We start from the raw sequence: 21,160 nt of genomic DNA, 5'->3' as shown, positions 1-21,160 counted from the left end.
TTATATTAGATGGGATTTATGCTAATATCAATAGGTGACTAGCTTAATTAGGGCATGACATGAGTCGGTTTTAGGTCAATCAATCCACTTTTGAGCCGCTTTTTTCGGTCGATAATTTTGTTGTTGGGCCGGTAATTTTAACTGACACATATATAAATGGATCGGTTGGTGGTTTTCAGTTACTCAAGAGTCGGTTGGTTGGGTAACATCAGGTGATCCATATATAAAACAAATGAATAAATATATAGGCCATAATACCTCCAACTGACCTATTGTTTATCCAACCACTATAGTTGGACCGATAATGATTTTTAATATTCAGCAAAATCGGGTGTTTAGTCTGATAGGTAATTAACCGATAATTACTCGAACCGACCCACGCCAGCCCTAGCGAGCTAATATTATTATTTTCATAAAAAAAAAACTAATATTATATTTAGTAATTGACCAGACGTGCCAAATGCGGCTAATAACTCGATAGAGTAGAGATGAAAGAACAATGAGAATCAACACATAATTCAAATTTGCCGCCAAGAACAAATATTCATTCCCTCCAAAACCCATTATACACTCTCTTATTAAACTCCAGCCCTTTTAATTAATTTGTCACAAAATGATAATTTAAAAAAAAAGAAGAAAAAACAATCTGAAAGCAAACACAACTATATGAAAATTAAATCACCATGCACGCTTATAAAATCACTCCTTCCCATTCGTGGCCGCCGCCGCGGCGGCCTTAGAAACATCTTCCTCCGCCACCTCAGCAGGTTCCGGCACCGCCGCCGCCGCCGCCGCATCACCACCACCACCGTCGTTCTTATACTTGTACCACACCGCCCAAAACAAATAATGGAAAAAATTAAGCACACTCAAAACCGCCAGAAACCAGTAGAACAAATTCAACTTAGTGGTGTCCAAATTCTGCTGCACCGCCTCCAGCCACCCTCTCCCCCCGCCACCGCCGCCCCTAGTCGCCGAGTTTATAATATCCACCAAAGCACTACTCAAGAAATACCCAAACGAGAGCGAAATCCACGTAAACGAAGTCGACAGCGACTTCATGCCAGCCGGCGCCTCCTTGTAGAAAAACTCAAGCAACCCCACGAGCGTAAACATATCCGCAATCCCGAAAATCCCGTACTGAAACGAAAGCCAAAACAAACTAATCGGCTGAAAGGGATTCTTCAGAGATTGTTTCCTTCTCTTCACCTCCACAACCGCGGCGATCGACATCGACAGAGCCGAGAGAACGAGGCCCACCCCCACGCGCTGGAGCTGCGTTATCCCCGAGGGGTTTTTGGTAAATTTACGTGCAAAGGGTACGAAGACTTTGTCGTACACGGGAATCAAGACGACCATGAAGAGGAGAGGGATGACGGGAATCGATGGGGCGGGAACTTTAAACGAGCCGAGTTTAGGGTTCATTTGGTAGCCTTGTTGGACTGAGAATGTTTGGAGTTGAGCCATGCATGTGTTCATTATTATCGTGCTGCCGATTATCGGGAGCATTCGTATTAGGACTTTCGTTTCTTCGACTTGTGTTACGGTGCACACTTTCCATCGGGCGGGCTCCGTGTTTTCGGCGAGGATCGCCGCTTTGTCTAGCCACCTAGTATATATAGTTTTAAGTTATATTCAAGAATTTGAAGAGAATATAATAATACCAAACATACCCTAAGTTTATATTCAAGGAATAATAGGAACAAAACACATACCTAAATTGTTTAGTATGAGCAACATTTGCTGCAATCGATTCCGAATCTTTCTCGTTAACCTCGTATAGCTCACTCGGACTCTCTACATGCGATAAACGACGATTTTTCACCGCAACAACTATAACCTAATTATCATAGCAACAAGAAAAAAAAAGTAATTAAGTTGAGTATGTATATATATCTAGGGTTTGCATGCATTTGCATGCACGTAGATACATAATGAATATATATATATACAGTAGAACCTCGATAAATTAGTAATTTCCCTTAAACAATAATTTATCCCTATTAACTCGATACTTTAATATTTCGCTAAATTAATAGAATTTTTCTAGTCCCCGCTGTATTAACTTATGGAGGTTTAACTTTATATACCTCTGCGATTCTCACGAGAGGGCTCCCTCTGGGAATCTCTAGGCGGTAAAAGGGCTTTCCGATTGCAAGAAACACGTAGCCGACGAATGCTCCTAAAGTAGAGATGAGAAAGCCCTTCCACCAGTTTTGGTTGTTCTTATTGGTGGCAACGTAAACGATGAAGGTAACTCCGATGGCGGCACCGCTAACTGTGCTGAGCAAGAGCCAGTTGAAGTAGCTGGCCAGCCCCTTTTCTTGTTTCGGGTCCCGTCTGTCGAATTGGTCGGCGCCTAGGGCCGGAAGAGCACCCTTTACGCCGCCAGCGCCGAATGCCAATAGAGAGAGTGAGGCGTAGAAATAGACGCCCATGCCGCCGTCCATGCAGCTTCCCTTGTTGCATGGGGGAAGTTGTGGTAGCAAACTCTTTGTGTGAGCTTGATACGTCATCATTGCTAGAGCCTATATATATATATATATATATATATATATATATATATATATATATATATATATATATATATATATATATATATATATATACATGGCAAACAAACAAGTTAAAATTTTGAGATAGTAGACACTAGTTGTGGTGTCTATGTTGATGACTAAAAATCGGAATGGAATTTCAGAATTTTGAAGATTATCGGTTAAAAATCAGAATGGAATTATCTGAATTCTGAAGATTATTTGTTTCTTGTTTTGATATTTTTTTTAGTTGTGATAATATTGAATTATGCATATAATTTTATTTGAAATTTCAAATTTTAGTACGTTATCGATATCAAAAAGTAGTTTATAAAAAATCCATTTTTTAAGAGTTTTTGTCTTTGTATTATATGATTATGTATTTTATATTACAATATAAATTTTGAGTTCTACTTAATTCGATATATTAAAAGAAAAAAATGGTTGTTTTTTGGTTTTTGAAAATCGTCGCTAAAAATTGAATACATTTGTATTTCCGAAAAAAAAATTATATCTTTCGAAGTACTAATTCCGATATTATATGTACGATCGTTACGCTATCATACCTCATAATGTTGTTAAATAGATGAAATGATTGTTCGACATAGTATCGACAAACAAAAGGTTTTTATTATACATTCGAATATTCCACCGCCACCCATTTATTAAAGAGATCGATCACATGTATTATACATTCGAATTTCACTATGTATTTATCAGAGTAAAAAAGTAATTTGTGTACAATTAGTTGTGACGGGATCGCACGTACCAGGACTTCGATGGTGCCAAAAATGAGACAAGTGTCGAAGCGGTTGATGTAAGTGTCGGAGATGAAACCACCGACAACGCTTAGCAAGAAAGTCGACCCCATTAAGTTCGTCAGTGTATTCACCGCTTCGGGCAAATGAAAATATAGCTTGTGCAAGAAGTAAAGCACCAAGCTCACCATGTTCGCTATCAAACCCATATTCTCCAATGCTACCAACACTATTATGCACAGAAATTACTAATTGTGTGTTAAATTAGAATTAAGCGTTTAATTCTAAAAGTTGGGGGTGTTTGCAAATCACCTGGAAAATTAACTAAAATAGAAAAAGCAGCTACATTGGTGCTTTTAAAATTATAGCTTAAAATAGTTTATTTTAAGAGAAGCATTGCAAACACTAAATAAACAGAATATGTGCAGAAAAAAACTCATAATCTATTTCCAAAAGCTTTTGCAAACACCACCTAAATATTTCAAGAATCACTTTTCTTGTAAAATAGATGTTAATTATATAAATTCCAGCAAATAAAACTAAGGCAAAAAATGGGCAAAAATGTTGAAATGACAGATTTGTCCTCACCATAAATAAAAGACGTAGCTTTGAACCCTCCTTTCTGTTTGATTTTGGAGGTGTTGTACCCTGGCTCTGCATCTTCTTCCCCCTGCTTTGCATGATTGTACATCAAAAGTTAACAAAACTTCACCTCAGATTATAATTAACCGATTGTTTATTAAATATAAGAAAAATATAAATACACACTCACCATGGCTTGAAATTGAGGGAATAATTAATTAATACTAGTGAAATTGTTAGAGAAAAAAGCGAATGTGAATATATAAGAGAATTTTGTTAATAATCCATATATATACAAAATATATAGCCAATAAGTGTACGTTGTATGTAACGTCAATTGTCATCCGATTGATCGCCTTCTTGTGTAGTGTTCTCTCTCTCTCTCTACATTTTTTGTCTTTTCTCTCTCTAGAAATAATTATTTATTTTCTTTGTTAAGATACCAATGGGGGGATGGCAGCTTGATTCTCTAGAGGAACCACTGTATACAGCCATCCGCATAGGGCTGGAGACAAGAATATTTTAATATAGAAATACTATTTTCATCAACTAATAAATATCTTTTTTGTATTATTTTATGTCAATTGAAGTGTTTTTAATTCATTTTCCGACTCTTAAAATATAGTATTTTGACACTTTGCATTATCGAATAAAATTAATAGCATTTAGTACCTTTATAAATCACCAGAGTATAATGGAACCTAGATTGAATTTTTCAAAGCTAATAAAGTCATTCATTTTCCTAACTTTTCAATCTAATTTTGAATGCATAAAGAAAAAACCATCAAATTGCTTATACATTGTATGTTTTCACTTTTCACATAAAAGAACAATTTATGCTTTTTTATGGAAAAAAAAATATTGAATGGTGGAGCAAATAATATTTTTATTTTATTTTTATTTTATTTTTATTTTTACCCCGCATGGATATAACTCGTCTGATTACGGGAATGGTAAGTTGGTGCAAGCTGAAAGTAAATACCATTAGAAAACATAGAAATACAATCATTAACATTTAACTATACATTTTCTCATCAAATGACTAGAAATTATATTTTCTTACATAAAAAACATTTTCATCTAGTTTTTTTACTAATTACAAGAAAATGACTATCAATAAAATTATTTGGTAAAAAACATTTTGTGAAAAAATTATGCTGCATAAGAAAATATAGTTATCAAATGATTAGTTAAAATATCTTCTTTTGTAATTTTCAAAATTAAGTTGAAGGGTGGAGGAAAATACAACTTTGATTTGGTAAGTGAAAACAATTTAATAAAATGACCAAATTGTTCATTAACTTTTAAAACATCAATCGGAAGTGCACTGTGAACAATTTATCGCGCTTCGAAGTTGCAAAACGTTGTTACTTTTTTTTCTCAGATTCAGAGTGCCAAGACTACACTTGGGTTTAGTATATGCTAGGATTTAAACCTAGTTGTTATGACACGAGCATTCCTTGTTATTACCGAACCTTTTGTCTTTAAATAAATCTTCCAACCATGGTTATCGGATCGTAAAAATATCTCGTATCGTTTCGCTCCACGTCTCGTATCGTATCGTTATCGTATCGTATAGTAAGATATTTAACCAACTATTAAAATAGTAAAAACTATATATCTACATTATAAACATATTATAAATATGTAAAATTTAATATAACTACTTATTTCAAAATAGGTATAAATTCAAGTTTCAACATCATATTATAAAATATGACAAAAATCATATATGTTCATCAAATAGCATCATCCAAGAGGGTGTTTGGCTAGGCTTATAAGATGTTAAAACGAGCTTATAAGATGTTTAAGAGCTATTCCAGTGTGTTAGGTAATTTTTTTCAAAAGATCTTAAAAAATCAAAATATTATATGCTACTGGAGCGCAGATAAGATATTTAAAAAAAAAAAATACTTTTACCCCACCTATTTATTTAAGATCTTATAATGAGTAAAATAGCTTGTAAGATCACTATCCAAACAATTGAAAAAAATAATTTTAAAAGTAAGACGTTACAACTTATCAGCTCTTAAAACAACTTATCAGATGTAAATAAGCTTAGCCAAATTCTCCCTAAGTTCAAATCCGAATACCTAATTTCTAAAATATTCGATATCCCATAATTTTGAATATCAGTGTCACTCCTCATCTACCAATTTTAAACGACTGCATTCATCATCATCAATCGCAAAACCCAGCAAAAAAACGCATCGAATTGGTCTTGAATCGCAAGAATCTATAGCAATTGAATTAGGGTTGTAATATTGTGAGGATTGGTGAAGAAAATGAAGAGAAAAGTGTGAATTAGGGTTGGGATATTAAAGAAATCTATTCTAAACCGTTTTTCAGAGCAGTTGACTGCATTTCTTGTTTTTTTCTTCAATTTTTTCATTTTTTGCAGATAAGATATTTTTAAAAAAAAAATACTTTTACCCCACCTATTTAATTAAGATCTTATAATGAGTAAAATAGCTTGTAAGATCACTATCCAAACAATTGAAAAAAATAATTTTAAAAGTAAGACGTTACAACTTATCAGCTCTTAAAACAGCTTATCAGATGTAAATAAGCTTAGCCAAATTCTCCCTAAGTTCAAATCCGAATACCTAATTTCTAAAATATTCGATATCCCATAATTTTGAATATCAGTGTCACTCCTCATCTACCAATTTTAAACGACTGCATTTATCATCATCAATCGCAAAACCCAGCAAAAAAACGCATCGAATTGGTCTTGAATCGCAAGAATCTATAGCAATTGAATTAGGGTTGTAATATTGTGAGGATTGGTGAAGAAAATGAAGAGAAAAGTGTGAATTAGGGTTGGGATATTAAAGAAATCTATTCTAAACCGTTTTTCAGAGCAGTTGACTGCATTTCTTGTTTTTTTCTTCATTTTTTTCATTTTTTGCAGATAAGATATTTAAAAAAAAAAATACTTTTACCCCACCTATTTATTTAAGATCTTATAATGAGTAAAATAGCTTGTAAGATCACTATCCAAACAATTGAAAAAAATAATTTTAAAAGTAAGACGTTACAACTTATCAGCTCTTAAAACAGCTTATCAGATGTAAATAAGCTTAGCCAAATTCTCCCTAAGTTCAAATCCGAATACCTAATTTCTAAAATATTCGATATCCCATAATTTTGAATATCAGTGTCACTCCTCATCTACCAATTTTAAACGACTGCATTCATCATCATCAATCGCAAAACCCAGCAAAAAAACGCATCGAATTGGTCTTGAATCGCAAGAATCTATAGCAATTGAATTAGGGTTGTAATATTGTGAGGATTGGTGAAGAAAATGAAGAGAAAAGTGTGAATTAGGGTTGGGATATTAAAGAAATCTATTCTAAACCGTTTTTCAGAGCAGTTGACTGCATTTCTTGTTTTTTTCTTCATTTTTTTCATTTTTTAAATATCGTAAATATCGTATCGTATCGTGATACAACGATACGATACGATATCTCGCGATATTTAACGGTATTTATCAATAAGCGATACATAACCCGAGTTGTATCGTTTTGATTGGAACCATACCGTATCGCGATATATATCGCGGTATATCGCGAGATTAACTACCATGCTTCCAACCATCGAACCACAATGTTTTTTCATATGCTACAAAAAAAGAATGGTGCCTTCAAATAATACCACCGGATAGTTTCGATGTAATTGAATTGGCTTAATCCTGCTTTGCACCCTTGAAAATACCATTTTAGCACTTTGCACCCTTGAAACAAATTTATAGCACTTTGCACCTTCGAAACACCATATATCGAGCATAATTCACCCCACATGAGTGTTTAAAACTAATAAAGGTAATTTTAATATGTTTAGTGGTATTTAAAAATTATATTTTTTATCACAAAAAAAAATTACGAAAAAAAAATTCTTCGGCCATTTCGTTATCAAGTTATCTGAAAATCACATTTTCTTCCAAATATTTCTATCTAATATTTCCCCCGATTACAATAAAAGTTAATTTGATTTATTTTCTACGAAAATATAATCTTTTTTCAATTATGCGGTGTAATTTTAATTTTTTCGCACTTTGTACGCTCGAAATTAGGTTAGAAGTTGAAGAAAATAACAATTTAATTTTTTATTTGCCACCAATAAAAATGAATTATCCTTTATTATTCAATTAATGGTGCATTGTTAATGATTTATTGTGTTTTGATGGTGCAAAGTGCTATTGTTATTTTCCAAGGGCGCAAAGTGCCAAAAGACTCCATTTGAAGGGTGCAAATTGGAATTAAGCCTAATCGAATTCATCCGCATAAAATCAAAATTTCCATCATCCTATTGTAACCAGTTAATTCCAGTTCCGCGAACGAAAAACATAGGTAAAGTAATTATATTTTGCAGCACACATCACTACAGTATATGAGGCTTGTACCCTTGCCCCTGTTTCGGATACGAGGTCTGGGGTTCGAGCCACCATGTTGTAGTTTTATCGGAAACAAAATAGAATATAAATTAACTTACTTAACAATACTTTTTTACACAAGTTTCTTGCATGTTTTTCTTTTTCTTGGTTCCTTCTTTCTACTTCAATACTTTTTCTTTACATAGAATGTCAACAACTCGGTACAAACGGATTTTAAAAAGTCGATTTGTCCCAATATAATGGTAGGTAAAGGCTACTAGATTGTCATTTCCGTTTTATAGGCAGCTAAAATGATTCGATTCCCAGATAGCACGAACTTCTTCCTAACTGGTCGGAGCTAACTTCTGTCCTTCCAAAGAGTGTTTATTGGCACATTAAACATCGCTACTTTGATCTCGTAAACGAACATAGAAACGAGAACAGAAACCTTAGCAAACAAGCACAAACATATAATAAAACATTCTAGACAGATCTTAAAAATAAGTGAACAATAGATAGGATTAGATTCTAGATCAAGAGTTCACTACTACAACTTAGAATCGAAACAACTTTTTAAGCCTCTTCGATTCAAGGTCCTATTACACATTGGCACCATCATCACAAGGAAATGAAGGTACCACATTCTATCACCCTATTAAAATGCTGGGACAACTCCGTTTATCTTTCAGCAATATACTTAGGCCTCGTTTGGTTGCCAAGATAAGATTAGCCAAGATAAAATTAAATAATCTAATGAAGCCCAACTGTATTATTGGACCTTGGAAGATCCAATAAAAAACATGCCTAAATAGCAAGATAAGCCATGATAACATAATATTTGCGGGTCGACCCGGCAAGTTATTGATGATACCAAACATCAAACAAAGTCCCATTATTTAGTTAATCCTGGCTAATCTCCCCAACCAAACGAGGCCTTAATAAAAACAGCTAGTAATTGGCAAATCTGCTTACTTTATAGACATCATCATCGAATAAAAAGAATGCACAAGCCAAAGTAAAACAAGCAATCTTGTATAAAAGCACGTTATACAGGTATCCTACTAGGAAAACCAAGATTAGTATCTCATATAAACTCTACATGTTCAACCGGTCCAGATCAGTTTATCGAATCCAGAGAATCTAAATCCTATATGCAGTATTACACCACGATGAATCTTTTACTATCTTTGTCCAATCTAGTAGCCATTTAGAAAAGGAGGTTCTCCTGCTATAGCAAAAGTTCAACTGCTTCATTGTTAATCTCCAAATCGACCACTCTTTTTTCAGCACTGTACCGATTTTTACACTGAAAAAACTATGTACCTATCAAGGAGTAAGAGGAAACAACTAGAAGAATCTATTCAAATTTGATATCCATAATGTAAGCACGGTTCACTCACGGACATTTGCAAAATTCTAAATTGAAAGTAGCTTAATTTTACGACTGTCCTGCAGTTGAAGCTGAAGCTGACAGATTCTTTTAAACTGCCTTGATTCACAGCCATCTTCCACTTATCTAAACCGATAATAAAATTCACAACCCAATACAATGCATCATTCTATGAGCTCGAAACCTTTCAAGATTACCATGCAAATGTCTCCGTTTTATCTTACACATAATCTACATAACATAATTAAAAATAACTGCAACCTTAACCTCGGTATTTTTCAGCTTTCATCAAAGTTTCATTATTCAACAGTCTTGAACTTAACCATCACAGATTGAGGACAACAATTTCGTAAAATACCGAAAAAGAAAGCCCAAGTGGACTGAGTACATAAAATCAGAAAAAAAAAAAAAAAAAAACTGAATGGGACTGATGTTTTCTTACCTTGAAGAATTTCTAACTCGAACGAGAAAATTCTAAATCTCCTATATGCAACCCTAGGGTTAATTGGCTCTCATTCGTCGTCTATGTCGGAGTCGTCCTCTTCCTGCTGATTGGCGATCACACGAGCCTGTTCATTTGCCATCACATAAGAGGCCCTCTCAATAGCTTGCTTGGCCTTCTTCTTCGCCGCTATGGCTTCTCCGGCTTTCTGTTCGGCATCGGCTCTGGCGGCCGCCGCCGCCTTGTGCATGATTACAGAGACAATTTTGGCGGCGCAGAAGATTTGTTTGGCCAAATCCCTAGTGAAAACCACCGGTCTGCCGTCGTCGGATTTGGAATCGACCACGGGGGAAGAGGAGGGGTGGGAGCACTGGGGGCAGAGGTAGCGGAGTGTGGTGGAGGAGGGGCGGACGGAGGAGGGGAGGCAAGCGGAGTGGACCACGGCGGTGCAGCGGTGGCACGTGATGCGCGAGTGGGCGGAGGGGCGGGTGTTGGCGGTGGTGGTTGCGTCGTCGTAGGCTTCGAAGCAGAGGGGGCAGAATTTGCCAGGGTGGCGGCGGAGGACGCAGGCTGAGCAGAGGAAGGCGAGTGCGCCGCGGTGGTGGAGGTTGTGGAGGGCTACGGCGTCGGCGGATCGGCAAACATTGCATTGCTGGGCTTCCATTACAGGGGAATTGGAGAGGATCATTTGGGGATTTAGGGCAGATGATTGGAGTTCGATTGATAATACTATGGGCGGGAGGGTGGTTGATGATGCCTTTATTTATTATTGCTAATAAGGACTAAATATTTTGGGGAATTGCCAAAACGTCCCTCTAGTTCACTATTATTCAAAGTTTGGCTGCAAAGTTGAAATTCAATATAATCTTCTAGATTCCGTGGAATGTTCTCGAGTTTATACTCGTTTGTGCAAAAATGTAGTTTATGATGTAACACAATCTGATAATAACAATCCAAGAGGCACATTTTACGATTATCTTGCTTCAAAATGTGGAGCTCGAATGGGGTAAATCGGGTACAAACCGAAGAATATTCCACATAATCTAGAAGATTCTAAATTAGACACTGCAAATGTGAACATATAAGAATATTCATAGGTGACGGGTGATTGTAATTACCCAAATATGAGAGGGGTTTTCATAATTTGACCTTACGTCAGGGAGTTGCCGTAGTTTACCCTTTATTTTTCTAATCAAGCTTGAGTTTGAAACAAGCTTCGTAGTAAATCGAACGGAAATATGTGTCTAAGTATGGTTCGTTCTATTAACAAGCACAGGTCATACGAGCTTTTGTTGAAATATCTCGAATATACAATCGAGTAATTTTATTTGATTTTTAGGATATAAAGACAATAACAAGATGTATGAAAAATTAACAAGAAGTACGCAACTCCAGCAGTTGTGCTATATGCTAAATTTTAGCAAATTTTACAACTTTTACTGAAAATTGGAGTTCTAGTAGCTCTTTTATATTATAGACCACATGGCATATTATAAATTTGGTTTGTCAAATTTGAAACACCAAGGGGATGAAACGACAAAATCAAGTGATGTTTTAAAATATAAACAACCACTGCTGGAATGAGTCAGTAAAAGTGGTGTACTAAAACACTGTTCATTATGTATAATTTGATAGGAAGTGATAAATTATAGCACAACGAGAGTTACTCTCATTTCTATTTCACTAAATAAGACTTTTATTTTCTAACTTTTATAACATTAAATATTTTTCACACTAAAATCACCCAAATATAAATATAATAAATAAATAGGAAAAAAAAAAGAAGAAGAAGAGCAGAGAAATCATTAATCACAATCCGAACAGTTAGTTAATGGTAGAAAGTCTAGTAATTGACAATTCACACGCTGCAAAAAATCCCCAAATTTGATTGGAAAATTGGTAAACCTAATTTCTTTTTTCCAGTTGTTGAGCCATCTTCTCTCCCTCATTTTTTCTCATATGGGTGACAGTATGGCAGAACGGAATCCACCTGCAAGTTGTTTGGGCTGACGGAGCTCTGGAAATCACGCGCGAAAATTGAACAGATCCCACTGATTGAGAAAGGAGACGAAAAACCAGTGATGAAGAGCAGCTCTTGGCAGCAGAAAGAGCTCATATTTCTCGTTCTATACGCCGCCGTTTTCTACACCATTGTCGTTCGTCGCTCTCTCCAGCTTTCCCACGGTACGCAAGCTTACAGCAAACTACTTGTGTTGTTTTTGTTGCTGATTTTTTATTTATTTATTTGTTTGTTTCTGCTAATTGTAATTGCAGATCATTATGCCAAGCTTTATGGTTTACGCCCCGGTTGGATCGCCGGTCGATTTAATGTATGTCACTGTAAAAAAATTCTATCACTTGTATGATGATTGTTGTGTTTATTACCTTCGGCGTAATACTATTTGGTTATTGCAGTTCATGATTTCAATGGAGATACGTCCCGTTTGTTTTTTTGGCATGAATTGGAGAAAACAGTACTCTGTTTGATGTGACAAATAGACACCAGTTTTTTTTTTTTTTTTTTTTTTTTTTTTTTTTTTTTTTTTTTTAAGTTGGTCGATTTCTATTTGATGGCACTGGGAAAAGGATAATCCATTAGAGTAGTTTAGAATAGTGAAACGAAATGGACTTTTTAAGCGAACAACCAAACTAATGGAGAAAAAATATGTTTAATTAATGAAATTTGACTTATTGCCTCTATTAGTTTGCGTCTGATTTATCGACTTGATCATCTTAAAAAAAATGCATGGACTTGTCCAATGCGATCTGCTTTCATATCTCTCAATCTTCTTGTGTAGGATGCGTCTGATGCTCAATGGAGAAATCTCAGGGGGAACATACCAATTCTCACCATGGTTTTTGGGATTTTTACGTTGGTTGCCAATGTGCTGAGAACATCATTTTCCTTGAAAGCGAAGGGGATGGCTATTGTCTGGAGTTTGATTTCGTTGGCATATCTTTTGTATCTGCATGGAGCCTGGTAATTATGTAGAATGTTGCAAGATAGAATATTTTATGTTTCGACTGCTGTAATCAGTAACAATTTCTTTTTTTCCTTTCCCCTCCTTGCAGCATCATGTTCATCGTTGCTATTGCATCAGTAAATTTTTTCCTAGTGAAGGTCCGTTTTCTTTCAAGCTCCTGATGTCACTTCTCTGTAATTGCTACTGCATTGTTTTTTAGTATAGAGTTTTTCGCATGTGTGCTAAAAGAACTGGTAATGGGGCTAATAGCATGTGCCTTCCTCCTGTAAATTTTAAGTATGAATAACATGCTAACAAATACTTGATTTTGTGGTGGGGGACTATGAGGTCTTCATGATAACAAAGATTTCATACTCATGCATTTCTATTTGTTCACTTATGAATAGAGGTACTCTAATCTGATGTTTTTGCAAGGCTGACACTAGTTTTGGTTCCTAGAATACCAAAATCTTAAAAATGACTCTCAATTATTTATATGTCTCTAGAGATTGTTGGCTGGGAGTTCATGTTTTTAATCTTCTTTGACTTCATGTTTCTATTGTGTTTAGAGTTTTCAGATGTGATCATATTTTGTACTTCAAGCTGTAGCTTCTGGCATAGCTTGTATCTTATACAAACCTTCTAATACTCTCATGTTCACCAGATATTTGTTTCTGCAGATATTGGGAAGGACGAAATACTTCTCATATGTGCTATGGATTTTTAATCTATCATTTCTTATATGTAATCGTATTTATGAGGGATACCAGTTCTCCAGTTTTGGGTAAGGTTTGTTTTTGCCCTGATTTCGCTGATCTTAGAATATTTGGTTTTGTCAGTTTTCATAATTGTGTGCTTGTTTATGATGGTGTAGGGAACGGTGGGCTTATTTGGACAACTATCGCGGCACCTTTCGATGGCATATCTGCTTTAACTTTGGTATCTTTTCAGGATTTCCACAGCGTTTTCCTGTTACTTCTGATCTATTTACATATTTGATTATTCACTTATATCTGGTGGATGTATAATTCCTGATTGGTTTCTTTATTAGTATCTCTATGTGCTGTCTTGTTGCTTTGGTGCTGAATGGTGACCGACCATAATACATGCTTGCCCAATTTTCTTTTGCGCTTGCTGTGTTGCTTGAGCTCTTTAATATGATTCTTTTGTTGAGATTTCTACATCATATAGGTCTTTATCTGTTCAGAAAACGAAAGAATAAATAAAACAGTTGGCACACAAAAGACCCATGACACACCAGCAGTAGGTTTTCTTTCCAAGCCGATGCAGTACCTGTTAAAAGCTTTTTTCTTCTTTAGGATGGATTTTCTGTTTTCTTGTTTTGAAATTTTAATAATAGGATCAAGTAACCTTAGATATCTTCTTAAGTTAGTGCTTTTCATTTGATTTTTTGTCACGAACAGCCAAAGTAGTAAAAATATTATGATTTAAGAGTTTGATAGCTGTTTATGGCCATAGCATTCGACAATCAACTTCAGAGTGCTACAATTTGTAAGACCTAACAACTATCAATTTCTTTTTTACATTGGCCTACGACCGAACCCAAAAGGGAATTAAACTCTTGACCTAATACTACCCTCCCCAATACCACTCGGGCAATGCCTTTGCTGTAGGACCTAAAGACTATCATTGAAACAAATACATATGTTGAATCACAACAGCAGTGGACGAGATTTATCTTTTTGTTCACCTGTTTCAAGAAATTGGTCTTTTTGTTGATTTAGGTGGCATGTGACACATATTGATTTACGACCAATATCTGACATAATGACCTCCACTGTTTCATTTGGATGCATATGTTGAACCATACTTCAAACAGTGGACAGATCTTTGTATTTCTATGCAATTAATTATCTTATCCTTTTATTAAAACCAAAAAAAAGAAAAGGAAAAATAAAAACATATAAGTGGAGATGGCTCGGATCATCTTGACAGGTATAAAAAAAGAAAGTTTAAAGAAAACAATCACTTTATCGATGAGAAATTGGGAAAATGTAAAAAGATCGAACTTTATTGTTTAATGGAATAGAGTTCTTCTTTTGTGGCTATGCTAACAAATGTGTACCTCTTCAGTATCTACTGCTCTGTATTAGCAGAAAATGAGTCTCGGTCTAGTTTCTGGATGCCCGTTCTAGTAAAATGATATGTCAGCATGTTTGTGTCCATCAAGTGTGTTGCCTCAATTGATTTATTTGATTAATGAAGCTAGTATAAAGCACAAGCATATTCTTTAGCAGGTCATGTGATCCCTTACTTTTGCAGAAACAATCAAACTTAATTTGGTTTGTTTATGTTTGGTATTGCAGTTGTTTTGCGTATGATAAGCTTTGGGTGCGACTACCATTGGGCTGACAAACATAATCATTTTGATCAAAAGGTATGGTTTCAGTTTCATTTTTTTTTTCTGGCAATACAAGCCTTCAGGGGATTTTCCCTCGAGTATAATTGAATGTCTGTTAAATGCACCCTCCCCCTCTTCCGTGTGTTCGTAGCTCAGACATATAGGACTGTCACATTTTATATATGTTTCATCTTATACACTTTTTATGTAGATAATGCTTAACGTAAGATTTTGTAACAAAATAATTCTTCTGTGGTAGCTAAATGTTGAAAACTATAAATCAGTGAGTTGCTGAGGAACCCATGTCGAGAACTTAATTGAAATCCATATCGTTTATGAATGCATGATATTTGGTGAATAAATCACCATTCTGCTAATTAAAGACATCTTGATTTGGTACTTATTCACTAATAACATCTCAAATTAATTTAAAATGATTCCAAGTTGTAATTTGTTGCTAATGTTAGTCTTTGGTGGTGATGATTGTTTGTTTTGGATTCAACAATGTCAAGAAGGGATAAAATTTGCTTACCCACTTTTCTGAATCTTTATTTTTAATATTTCTTTTGTTTTTGATAGAAGCATATTCAGCGCTGTGACCAATGTTCATCAGGAAAGACATGCTACCAGCTCTTACAGGTAGCTTCTTGTCTCAGCTACAGCTCTGCTAGAACAGTGATCTGCTACATTTATGTGGCTTCACCATTTTTTATGCTAACTTTTGGATATCTTTGATGAACTCTATTGACACACTTCCCAGGAGAGAAGGGTCACAAATGACAAATTCTCTTTTCCAATATACTTGTGCTATTTGACGTATGCACCACTTTACATAGCTGGACCAATCATTAGCTTCAACGCATTTGCTTCACAGGTTGTTATGCTTTTTGTTATTATTTGTGCTTCTTTCTTTTGGCATTAACATGTGTATATTTTGACTCCATTGTATATTAAAAACTTTTATTATGTGTATCTTATTGATGATGCAAATGTTTTAGGTTTTGTTACATGACATAATTTGGGTTTGTTAAGTAGAAATTAACACTAATTGCAGTTTTTATTGGGTTTACAGTTATATGTAGATGTGTTTATTTGATTTTTACCTGTTTGATGTGCGGTTTCACGTAGAAAGATGCTATCATCATTGCTGATCCTTAACAAAGAGTAGTAAACTTGAATGATCTGTGCCATACCAAATGCCTTGTAATGTGATTTGTTACCAGTTACCACATAATTGTATTTGCGTTCTCTTTTATTGCTTTTATCGTGATGATTTCACAAATTATATCTTTCTATTAATATCGAAACCAATATAATGAAATGTGAAAATGACGTGTTTGTGGGCAGTTGGATTCTCCCCAGAACATTTACTCATCCCGGGAAGTGGCTTTATATGGTTTTCGTTGGGTTTTTAGTCTTTTCCTAATGGAATTAATGTCGCATTTCCTCTACTACAATGCCTTTGCCATTAGGTATGTTTCTTATATAGTGGATATAGATGACATTCAGTTATTCAACTTTACATTTTGTGAATTAAATGTTGCAGTGGCATGTGGAACCAGTTGTCTCCCATGGACATCTTCATCATTGGATATGGTGTAAGTTCTGATTCTAGTATCCTTTGCTTCTTCTATGAATCTGATGTTACAGTTCTATATTTGTGAATCTCCATTTTCTTTTAGCATAGTTTAGCTGATGTATCTTTAAATTAATATGGACAATAACTCTTTATTTTATTGTTTTTGGTAGAAAAGTCCATTATATACATCTCGTTTCAGGATATCTGAGTGACATCTAACCTAGAAGTGGACTCGGGGGTCAAAATTATACCAGAAAAAAATAGGGTCCTTCAGTTCAAATTAGCGTGTGAAGAACACACAAAATACAACGTAATTCAATTGTTAAACAATGCTGGTGTTTTTTTTAATCTAAATTTATCTTCAATTTATGAATTACAAGAACCAATGATATTTGAAGTAGATAGCAGTGTGTCTCCGTCAGTTACTTCATTTAAGTTTGGATAACTTGTCAAATCAGAGTCTTGATATGAGATCATAACCCTCCAAAGAAAATTTTAGTTTAGTATTTTCTTGTACTTCTGGGTGTAATATCTGTAACTCGATGGTGTATTAATATAAACAGGTTCTGAACTTCATGTGGCTAAAGTTTTTACTTATCTGGCGCTACTTCCGATTCTGGTCACTGGTAGGTGCACAATCATCTGAATTTTGATACTATTGGTTTAAGATATTTATTTGAAGTACTAAAATATGACTGTAGGTTAATGGCATTGTGGCTCCTGAGAATATGCCAAGGTGCGTAAACAATTGCCACAACTTGGAAAGTTTTTGGAAAAATTGGCATGCTTCGTTCAACAAGTGGCTTGTTAGGTATAGATTTCTTCTCTTTATCAATCATATTTAATTTATTCTTGCAATTTGTTATTGTGTGAAGCAATAATGGTTACTCACTGCTTTATTAGGTACGTTTACATCCCTCTTGGGGGTTCTCAAAAGAAGCTGCTGAATGTTTGGGTCGTCTTCACCTTTGTTGCTGTATGGCATGACTTAGAGTGGTACTATTAGCTTCTAAGAGTTTCACAATAAAATTTGTTACCCGTCCTTTATTTCTATCACTACTCAGTTGATAATATGGCTGCTTGTATCCTCAATTTCAGGAAGCTCCTTTCTTGGGCTTGGTTGACGTGTATATTTTTTATACCAGAAATGCTCGTAAAATCAGCGGCAAATGCTGTTAAGGTATGTTCATATTTCCATTTCTTTTCCTTTTCACATCCCTGTCAATTGTGAAAAACAAAATAACATAATACATTATTTTACATGTGTAACTATTAACAAATTCTCGATGTTCGCAACATGCATAGCATACTTTCTTTCCCTCTAAGGCATGTACAGAGAGAAGGAAAAAAAATGAAAACTGGTCGATTCATTAGTAGAGATTTCTCTATACACTCAAAATTCGTAAACAATCATTTTTCCTCCCATCTCTCCCCCAATTCTCACTTGTTTCTGTATCACATTTGTTTCAGGTGGAGGGTGCTTTCAGGGAATTTGTTTTCCGTGAACTTAGTGCTGTTGCTGGTGCAATAACTATAACTTGCTTGATGGTTCGTCTTCTACTAATTCATCATTAAGAATATCTGTGAACATTTCTCGGCATACCAAAACAATTCTTTTAGTCATTATGCTGACAGCTAATTGACAGCAATTGAATATACATAAGTTGAAAATAAAATAAAATAATATAAAGTTTGTCTAAGAAAAACATATTTCAGCATTGGATGGTATCAAATATTTCGAGTATAATTAGTTTGATTAGAGATCTGTACTTGATGTTTATTTGCATGTTAGTTCAAAAGCCTGAACTGAATTGCACAAGATCAATCCCAATATTTTTTCCAGCATGTGAATAACTGTGATGTTCGATTATGAAGAGGGTAATTTGAAACTATGCTGCTGCAGGTGGCTAATCTTGTCGGATTTGTAATTGGTCCATCAGGCATTAATTGGTTATTTTCTAGATTCCTACAGAAAGAAGGTTTGTTTTGTTTCACTCGTTATAATTAATTAATTAATTAATTAAGCTGCAGAACAATTATATTTTGTGTTTTGCAGGCCTGTCTACACTCGGTGGCTTGTTGATTACATTTTATGTTGGCACCAAGGTAAATAAATAATCGGTGATATTCTGATGAATAATTAGTTCGCTTCTTGGTGCAATTTGATTTGATCTATTAATCCAAATGTGCAGCTTATGTTTCACATCTCCGATGCTAAGCGAACGAAGGAGAGGACTAGTTGATATGAAGGTCTGTTCTTGTTTCGTTATCTTGACCCGTTACTGATAATTTGGTGAAATTTATTAAACTGGAAAAAGGAGAATGTTCAAATTCCTCTAGAATCGTTTTTTAAGCTACAAAACATGACTGCAAAAATTTCCTTCCAGTTTATTTTCGATAACCTGTTTGGAGAGTACATGTGTGAGTCGTCAATTTTGAGAAGTAGCATTTTGCTCTTACAATATAGCATCAGTCAGAAATTGGTGATCTTGCGGTTTTGATGGTTTACTTCGGATACAAATTCTAAGATCTCAGAACACATCAATTTGTAATTAGAGATGCTGGCTCTGTAGTACTTGTTGAGGATGGGTTGTCGTTGAATTTTATGGTCCGAAGAAATTATTCGTGTAGTTTTTCGGACTGCACAAACAAGAAATATCATGCCACAATATAAGGAATCTTGTAGTTGCACTGTTTTTTTGTTTTGTATTTTCCTTCATTGTTTTTGGTATGGGTCATTATTTTTTCAGTTTTTAGATGTTCTTTTGGCAGCTTCCTTGGATAACTTCCTGGTTAGATATGCCGTGTTACACGTAGGGGTGGTAAACGAGCTGAACCGACTCGAAAAAATCTCGAACTCGAACTCGAGCTGTTTTTTAGTTGTTCGTGAACTCAAGAGCCTTCCTTTTATTTATTTTTTTTATTATTTATATATTATTTTTTATTTAAAAATATGTAATAATATAAAATGTTATAATAACAATATAAAAATAACATATAAAATATATATACAGTTCATTATTTATTTTTATAAGTTTTTTGTTCTAATATAAATAATTTTTAATAATAAAAAATTAATTAAAAAAAAGTACTCGATGAGCTCGAGCCTGCCAAAACAGCTGAGCTCGGCTGGTTCAAACCCCTAGTTACAGTGGTGTAAATTGGGATAGAATATCCGATTTCCCTCAATTTTCAGTCCAAAATTTTCCGATTTTGGAACAAAATTTTATGCCTACTTTTGATTTTCCGGAATAAGATCCCAATCTTTTTAGCATTCATTAGTCTCAATTCTCAATTCTCAAGTCTATTATTGTCCCTCCCTGCAATTAATGAGTAAGGTTAAATTTGTAATATATAATTAATTATGCATTTATATCTTCTAAATGACAAAATAATGAGGAACAAATATTATTTAGCCAGGGACAAATAAAATGTATGAAGCATTAAACTTTAATGTTTAGGGTACATTGTTGTTGAAAATGTTTTTCAAATAAACTTCATTGAATCAAAACGGGCTGGAGCGAATCCTTCCTCGGACAATGGTGGAATCTAAGCATTTTAATTTTATTTACCCACACTACATAGTAGTTTATTTATTTGTTTAGCCATCCAATCACAAAATAAAGATTGAAAGGAATGATTATAGTTTGCAAACACTTTAAATTAGGGGTGACGATTTACTCATCTTGGACAGTATTAGGTTCGGATGTATGTGGATTGGATAAAAAGGGAACCATATTTAAAATCAACCTATATGAATGGATTTAAAGTGGATCAGATTTGGATCGATCCGGATCGGATCCACATGATCCATTGCTCTTTTGATTAGCTTATGTGGTTGAATATCTCAATTTATGAGGTTGAATATCTCAACTTATATGTTTAAATATATTACTTAATATATTACTTATGCAGTTCAAAATTCATTATAGTCAACTTTCACACTTAATATATTCACACTCGCACACACGCACACATTCCAATATGTAATTATGTAAATTTCTTCACCTTTTTGTGGTGGGGATTAATTCTTGATGAGATTAATGTCATGTCTGCAGCTGCTACCCAGTATGAAATTATTACTTGGAACCTGCGCCTATAGGTATGGATGGAGTGAAAGAAGAGACGTGGCGTGTGCACATCAAACAACATAGGTGGCAAAGATGCGACAA

At 34.6% G+C, this 21,160-nt stretch overlaps 3 protein-coding genes across 8 annotated transcripts; 1 reads left to right on the top strand and 2 right to left on the bottom strand.

Moving 5' to 3' along the window:
- Positions 1–699: 699 nt before the first annotated feature.
- LOC105978125 (protein NRT1/ PTR FAMILY 4.5) lies at positions 700–4,060 on the bottom strand. Its single transcript, XM_013003541.2, has 5 exons — positions 3,881–4,060; positions 3,304–3,521; positions 2,091–2,528; positions 1,716–1,840; positions 700–1,609 (listed from the first exon to the last, which is right to left on the bottom strand). Exons 1-5 carry the CDS (start codon positions 3,981–3,983, stop codon positions 700–702), a joined length of 1,794 nt encoding a protein of 597 aa, XP_012858995.2. The 5' UTR covers positions 3,984–4,060.
- Positions 4,061–10,154: 6,094 nt separating this feature from the next.
- LOC105978124 (hypothetical protein) lies at positions 10,155–10,748 on the bottom strand. The gene has a single exon (XM_013003540.2). The coding sequence runs from the start codon at positions 10,746–10,748 to the stop codon at positions 10,155–10,157; it is 594 nt and encodes a 197-aa protein (XP_012858994.2).
- Positions 10,749–11,796: 1,048 nt separating this feature from the next.
- On the top strand, positions 11,797–19,884 carry LOC105978180 (MBOAT (membrane bound O-acyl transferase) family protein). Of its 6 annotated transcripts, none has more exons than XM_013003601.2 (21): positions 11,797–11,983; positions 12,055–12,268; positions 12,359–12,414; positions 12,883–13,064; positions 13,157–13,205; positions 13,728–13,831; positions 13,922–13,986; positions 15,375–15,445; positions 15,989–16,048; positions 16,170–16,283; positions 16,757–16,881; positions 16,956–17,007; positions 17,552–17,614; positions 17,690–17,799; positions 17,892–17,984; positions 18,087–18,168; positions 18,459–18,536; positions 18,892–18,967; positions 19,045–19,094; positions 19,181–19,238; positions 19,761–19,884. In XM_013003601.2, the coding sequence occupies exons 2-20, from the start codon at positions 12,166–12,168 to the stop codon at positions 19,229–19,231; spliced, it is 1,584 nt and encodes a 527-aa protein (XP_012859055.2). In that variant the 5' UTR covers positions 11,797–11,983; positions 12,055–12,165; the 3' UTR covers positions 19,232–19,238; positions 19,761–19,884. The 6 variants fall into 6 exon arrangements, with proteins under 6 accessions (XP_012859055.2, XP_088682293.1, XP_012859053.2 ...); XM_088826167.1 differs by having other exon boundaries at positions 19,746–19,884; XM_013003599.2 differs by lacking the exon at positions 19,761–19,884 and having other exon boundaries at positions 19,181–19,679.
- Positions 19,885–21,160: the final 1,276 nt, after the last annotated feature.

Source organism: Erythranthe guttata, chromosome 2 (genome assembly GCF_056151865.1).
Source record: "Erythranthe guttata isolate IM_541 chromosome 2, IM_541, whole genome shotgun sequence".
NCBI lineage: Eukaryota > Viridiplantae > Streptophyta > Magnoliopsida > Lamiales > Phrymaceae > Erythranthe > Erythranthe guttata.
Note: the sequence above shows the minus strand (reverse complement) of the source record. Positions and strands in the feature narration are given on the sequence as shown.

Bases quoted from the DNA above. Each gene is read 5' to 3' on its own strand.
- LOC105978124 (XM_013003540.2), bottom strand. From the start codon at position 10,748: ATGGAAGCCCAGCAATGCAATGTTTGCCGATCCGCCGACGCCGTAGCC.
- LOC105978125 (XM_013003541.2), bottom strand. From the start codon at position 3,983: ATGTACAATCATGCAAAGCAGGGGGAAGAAGATGCAGAGCCAGGGTAC. The intron at 3,522-3,880 runs GTGAGGACAAAT...TGTGCATAATAG, and splicing joins AGCTACGTCTTTTATTTATG to TGTTGGTAGCATTGGAGAAT. The intron at 1,841-2,090 runs GTATATAAAGTT...TATGATAATTAG, and splicing joins CTCTCGTGAGAATCGCAGAG to GTTATAGTTGTTGCGGTGAA.
- LOC105978180 (XM_013003601.2), top strand. From the start codon at position 12,166: ATGAAGAGCAGCTCTTGGCAGCAGAAAGAGCTCATATTTCTCGTTCTA. The intron at 17,800-17,891 runs GTATAGATTTCT...CTGCTTTATTAG, and splicing joins TTCAACAAGTGGCTTGTTAG to GTACGTTTACATCCCTCTTG. The intron at 18,169-18,458 runs GTATGTTCATAT...CATTTGTTTCAG, and splicing joins CAGCGGCAAATGCTGTTAAG to GTGGAGGGTGCTTTCAGGGA.